This window comes from Mizuhopecten yessoensis, unplaced genomic scaffold (genome assembly GCF_002113885.1).
Source record: "Mizuhopecten yessoensis strain PY_sf001 unplaced genomic scaffold, ASM211388v2 scaffold4899, whole genome shotgun sequence".
NCBI classification, from domain to species: Eukaryota; Metazoa; Mollusca; class Bivalvia; order Pectinida; family Pectinidae; genus Mizuhopecten; species Mizuhopecten yessoensis.
The window spans coordinates 344,951-351,459 of NW_018405777.1; the positions used below are offsets into that span (position 1 = coordinate 344,951).

Consider the following 6,509-nt stretch of genomic DNA (forward strand, 5'->3'; position numbering starts at 1 on the left):
GGGGGGGGGCGAACTTATCATCTTATCATTACTACGAACATAAGTAAACAGCATAATTAACATAGTAATTAATACATTGTGAAGGGCGAAATTATCACTGGGCAAAAACTGGTTTTATGGATGAATGGCGAAAATTTAATTGGGTGAAATATCCAGATATACAGTACTTACCAGGTAATTAAAATTAATGTATTGTTTATCTGTGACACTTAATTTGTATATAACACTTAACACTTAATTTGTATGTTACACTTAACACTTAATTTGTATGTTACACTTAACACTTAATTTATCTGTGACACTTATTTTGTATGTAACACTTAACACTTAATTTGTATGTTTCACTTAATATGTATGCATGTCACATTTTTATGTGAAATATAATCAAACAAGAACAAACAGCTGAAGAGATAACTTCAGGAAGTCATGCAATATCATTTTTATTTTTATTTTTTTCATAATATTATCTTTTCTGTTACTTTCCCAGGTCCATCAATATCAAGTTACACGAATAACCTCCAGGACCTAGCCAAACATCTGGAGGTATGTTTAGACAAAGCCAGGAATACTGTGCCCGCGGACAAGCATGCGACCACACCCATCTACCTGGGGGCCACGGCCGGAATGAGGCTGCTCCAGTAAGACTCGGGATAGGAAATAGTAGAAAATTACCTGTTTGATAGCAGTTTGTTTGGTTTGTTTGTGTTTTACGTCCTATTAACAGCTATAGTCATTTAAGGACATGCCAGGTTTTGGTGGTGGAGAAAAGCCTGAGTTCCCGGAGAAATACCACCAACCTAAGGCCAATACCTGGCAACTGACCCACATAGGCCTCGAACCCGTGACTCTGTGGTAGAAGGCTACTGGTAGCAGAACGTCAGACGCCTTAACCACCTTGGCCACTGTTTATACGTAGGGTTTTTTGCTTGTTTGTTTGTTTGTTTGGAGTCTGCAATAGATGTTGACACTAACTGTTTGCACTTTGTAGACAGCAGGTCTACCAGAATAAGATAATCGTAGAACTTTAAGTTGAATTTAAATCTGAATGTAGTATAAATAATGAATTAAACCAGCATGCTCAGAGAATAAGACATTGGTTCAGCATGGCATCACTTTGAAGTAGTTGTGTACTAGACGTTACGAACCTGGTACCTAGTTTCAAACTTGGTACCCAAAATAGCACCAGGGCCCCTCAGAATGTTTTTGGTTTTGGAGTTTGCACTTTTAAACACAAACTGAAAGTGCAGTTGTATTTGAAGAAAAAATTATATTAAACACATCTTTGTATGTCTAACCTTATGTTTGGTCTAGTTGATGGGACTTTGACGCCTTTATTCAGACGAGCCGAGTATTTTGGATTTTATTGTACCACCATTTAAAATTGGCACTTGCTGTTATAAAATTTTACAGATTGATAAACTTGGTCAATGTAAACTAAGAGATGAGCTGCAGCTAGCACTCTGGGTTCCCTGTGGTTAATGTATGTTGACCTGAAGTGTATTTATCTGTGAGATGTAATATCTGCGGGGGATAGTTATAAGATGGCGAGGCAATCATTGTAACAAGGCAATGGTCGTAATGTGCTCAGCCACTGGCATCTTTTGAGCTGTTCTTTTAGATGCCAGCATCAGATCTCATAACACAGGAATAGTTTAGCAAATTCACTGGTTGAAAATACTCAGTTTTAGGGTAGAAAATCAGAAGTCTCCCTTCAACATAAAGTTTTGAATCGATCAGAAAGTGAACAGGAATATTATCTAGGGATTAAATGAAGTGTATTTATCTCTAAAATGTAATATCTGCGGGGGACAGCAATAAGATGGCAAGGCAATCACTGTAGCGAGACAATGGTTGTAACGTGCTCAGGGACAAGAATACTACTTTCATGCTAAATCATTGGGGTGTTACTGCATGCCAATGGTAACAGATTAGTCAGAGCAGTAAATTATGTTACTATCCTTTGAGTCGAAATTTAGGTGTCCACACCGCCTACCACTCAATAATGATTGAGTAGCCCATCCTCAGTAGACTAGATTTACCAGTCAATTGTTAACATCGGATCCCTCGATCTTAAAGTGAGCTGGAATATAATCTTGGGATTAAATGAAGAATATTTAGAATTAGAAAGGATGAGCTATGTTACCCTGACATTAATTCTTTGTCTGCAATGTAGTGTAAATGCTGATCAATACCTACTGAAACACTGTTGCTAAACCTATAGGTCAAAGGGGAATAACTCTACAGAATTCTTGGAGCCAAGCTCCCACTGCATTTATAGCAAAATGTGTTGCTCCAAGTCAAGGGCTGGTCGCTTTATTCATACTTGCCAACTCTCCTTATGTTGGAGGGAAAGACTCCTGATTTTTTACCCTAAAACTGAGTATTTTCAACCAGTGAATTTGCTTAACTATTCCTGTATTCTAAGATCTGATGATGTCATCTAAAATTCATCTAAAATAACAGCTTAAAAGATGCCATTTAAAATTGTTATATTTATGCTTTTAACTCTGAGCTTGTGTAATCTCCCCCATGGAAATTTTGAAAAGTTGGCATGTATGTTTATTGAATATTAATATACAGTTTAAAAGTGGTTTTTTTTTAATGCGTGAATGTTATTTTTTCTATAAAATGACAATTCTAACAATGTGTAAAGATTGAAAGATATTTCTGTTGTCATGGCAATATAAAGTGTATTTACAAAATGCACTTCATAGACAACTTAAGGTCATAGGAGTGTATTGATAAACGGAAGTAGGAAGTACATCCCTAGTTGAAAATCCAATGTAGGGAGACAGTATCACAATTTCCGCATATTCTAATGTTTAATTTTAAACTGATGAATATTGTATGCTCTCAATATTAAAGTATTTCAAAGCAATGCAGGCATTACTCAGGTTTTCAGGTTTTATCAATGAGCCACATGTATCCATTTTTCAGTACTTCAGGAAAACGGCTACCTATTTTACTACTGTGAAGTTTTTCAAGAAAGATAACTCTTACCTGCAATTACAATGTGCATATGGTTTTATTATTAAATGTCAATTTTCAATCATTTATAGATAATTTATTTGACATAATTTCAGCATTTTTTAAATTGATATACATTAATGCAATACTAATCTATGGCAGTACAATGTATCATTGTTATTGACATTATTTGGCAAAACATTGTATCTTTCATTTTTTTTTTCAAAAGTCACTCCTTTTTACATAATTTCCATTTAAATTCCTTAAAATTATGACAACCTATATTTTTTTCTTGCAGAAAATTTTCTTTACTTCAAGATTTTCATTTCACCGACAATTTATATCCTTAACAGTGCAGTCAACACCAGTCAGAGTGAGGCCATTTTGTCCGTCATCCGAACTTCTATTAAGAAATACCCATTCATGTTCAATAACGCCACCCAACAGGCTCGAATCATCTCTGGTGACGAGGAGGGGCTGTACTCCTGGGTGACCAGTAACTATGTAACGGGATCCTTCGGTGTGGTGAGTTTACAAGCTTCTGTGTGCCGTATAGTTGCGAATTTAAAACCCTCGTGAATATTTTAAAATTGTTGCCATAACATCCGCACAGCACACGTCTGTGATACCAGTTTAGCTGAAGCTACTAGGCCAAAACATCGTTTTGAAAGAAATACACTATGAAAAAAGGTTCGCCAACAACAAACACAAGAATTTATTGAAAACAACTCACTTACCTGGTAGCTGGTACACACTAGGAACACATATACACCTGTGTCCAGTAAAATATAATGACCTCAGGTTGTTCGTTGCTAGTAGTAACAGCTAGGCACTCTTTGTAGGGTGTTCCGAAATAGACCTACAGAAATTGTGATTCGCGAAATTAAATTACTTGCATATTTGTATATTGTCTTAATTGAAGTACTTAAAATCTGTAAAATGACATCAGCTTAGGGCGCTGAAACCTGTCTTACTTCTGACATCAGTTAATTGTTTCAACAGTGAAAATGTTTATTCTGATTATACAGGTCCAGTTTATGTAAAAATGTGTATAGACTTACATGAAGATCTGGTTTACACAAGTCTGTGATTTATGTTAGGGTTCGGTTTAAACAAGTTCTAATGTGTACAAGTTTCTAGATTATGCAGATTTCAGTTATGATAAAACCTCTTTTTACTGGTTTGCAGAATAAAAGCATCCAGTTCAAATGAAATCTTTTTTTACCAGTTTGTAGAATGTACATGGTACAGTTAAGACAAGATCTGGTTTATACCAGTTAACAGATTGTATAGGGTTCAGTTTAGACAGGTAATGTTATTTCTGATTAATGAACTTTCAGAAAAAGCCACTGTTACAAGGAGCAGGTAAATCCTGGCAGATGACAGCCTCTGGAGACGGAACTGTCGGGGCCATGGACCTAGGTGGCGCTTCTACACAGATGACGTTTTACCCCGGTAGCATTGCCATGCCTCCTGCTTACGAAAAAGATTTGACTCTGTTTGGGTTGAATTATTCCATATACACTCACAGTTACCTGTGCTACGGAGTTAACGAGATCACAAGGAAATACCAGGCACTTCTCATCAAGGTGAGCTATATTGACAGGTGGCTTATTAGAGTCCCAGAATTAACAACGTAACAAAAGCGTTCAGAGCCCCGGTCCACCCATGTAAGTTACATGAGCTCATTAGAAACACCAATAAAGGCACCAAGTCTCAGAGTTAATGAGATTGAAATGGAAAAAAAAAGTCATCCCCTTTTAGTCAGAAGTTCTTTAACTCATTCACCCCTGAAGTTTCATAATGAACTATTCCAACCTTTGAATTGGAAGAGTTCAAATGTGTCTTCAGGGGTGAATGAGTTAATCTAGATCAGTGTCCTAAAAACTACTTATACAGTGTTAAAATAGGGAGTAACGGTACAATGTATTATATTTTTTTTCAGAACCAGAACTACACGGACACTGTAAGCAACCCCTGTGGCCCGCTGGGTAAAAACATCAGCGTCCCTTACACCGAAGTGTTTGAGGCGCCCTGTACCAGTGACTCCAGGCCATCAGGCATTGACAGGGTCAGTATCACAGGTCCCTGGTTCATCAACACGAACATATTAATCAGATGAAGTATCAGTAATGTATTAGAGCATCCTCGATACTCCAGGGGTTACGCTCACTTTTGCTTGCTGGACCCCTGGAATATCTCATAGCAAAGTTGAAGGCTCAGTGTATGTGTGCTACCTTGTGGATGAGACAAGAAGACTAGTTTGATACTTTGATATACATAAAAAAATTCTTGCGTTCGCGTAATGATACATTTATTTGTTCTGAAGTCAGGCCTTGCTCCTCTGTAATCTTCAAAGAATAGGTATCAGCCTAGTGATTGGTCAGGTTTTTACCTGTGACTAATCAAATAACTAGCCGCGTGCCTTCAATATTGCTTTGACATATTTCAGGCGTGCAGAGAGCGAATGTGAGCGTAACCCCTTGAGTATCGAGGATGGTATTAGGGAGGTTAGCATAGAAAGGGTTATTTTATACCCAAGAGTTAAATTTTATGTCATTATGTATTGGTGTGTGGGGATATAGAAATTCTGCTGAAAATTATAGTGTAAAAAACAAATGTACACAATGAAGTACAATTTGTCAAAATACAGGTTTATATACAACTGACACACAAGAAACAGTTAACATGTTGATTACTCTTGTTAGTAACATATTTACAAGCATCAATACATTTGGTGCATCAGGGCCATCCAATGATTTACCTACCATATCTGTATCAACTTTGCATTTATGATAATATTTAAATAAGCTAGACTCCTGGGGCATTGAGAGAAGCAGCTAGACTCTGAAAATGTCTTCAGAAAGCAACTAAGACTCTGAACACCCCTGGAGAAGCCACCATTATAAAGTGATATGAGTTTTATACAGAAGAATGGTAAGTAATCACTTTACAATTGAAAAGGATGCTGTTTTTGTTGTCAGAATACAACATTCCAGCTGGTGGGAGAGAGTGACAATGCCATGTGCCATCAGACAGTCCAGCAACTCTTTAACATGAGTACTGTCTGTCCTCAGCCTCCCTGTACATTTAACGGCACGTACCAACCAAAGGTGTACGGCAAATACTATGTAAGTAACCGTCAGATTTGAAGTTGTTTCATGGTGGGTTGTAAATAGCCATCAGTTTTAGAGTTGTTTCATGGAGGGTTGTAAGTAACCATTAGTTTTGGAGATGTTTTTAATGGTGAATTGTAAGTAACCATCAGTTTTGGAGTTGTTTCATGGTGAATTGTAAGTTGCCATTAGTTTTGGAGTTGTTTCATGGTGAATTGTAAGTAACCATCAGTTTTGGAGTTGTTTCATGGTGAATTGTAAGTAACCATCAGTTTTGGAGTTGTTTCATGGTGAATTGTAAGTTGCCATTCGTTTTAGAGTTGTTTCATGGTGAATTGTAAGTTGCCATTAGTTTTGGAGTTGTTTTTTTATGGTGAATTATAAGTTGCCATTAGTTTTAGAGTTGTTTCATGGTGAATTGTAAGT

The 6,509-nt window shown here is 36.8% G+C and overlaps 1 protein-coding gene across 4 annotated transcripts in view; it reads left to right on the forward strand.

Moving 5' to 3' along the window:
• LOC110450013 (ectonucleoside triphosphate diphosphohydrolase 1-like) overlaps positions 1 to 6,509 on the forward strand; it is a 67,604-nt gene that overhangs the window by 54,549 nt on the left and 6,546 nt on the right. For all 4 annotated transcript variants that reach the window (XM_021497212.1, XM_021497213.1, XM_021497215.1 and 1 more), the window contains 5 exons: positions 488 to 638; positions 3,321 to 3,492; positions 4,308 to 4,556; positions 4,913 to 5,038; positions 5,952 to 6,098. In XM_021497212.1, coding sequence (XP_021352887.1) covers positions 488 to 638; positions 3,321 to 3,492; positions 4,308 to 4,556; positions 4,913 to 5,038; positions 5,952 to 6,098 — 845 coding nt within the window. The remainder of the gene's footprint in view (positions 1 to 487; positions 639 to 3,320; positions 3,493 to 4,307; positions 4,557 to 4,912; positions 5,039 to 5,951; positions 6,099 to 6,509) is intronic.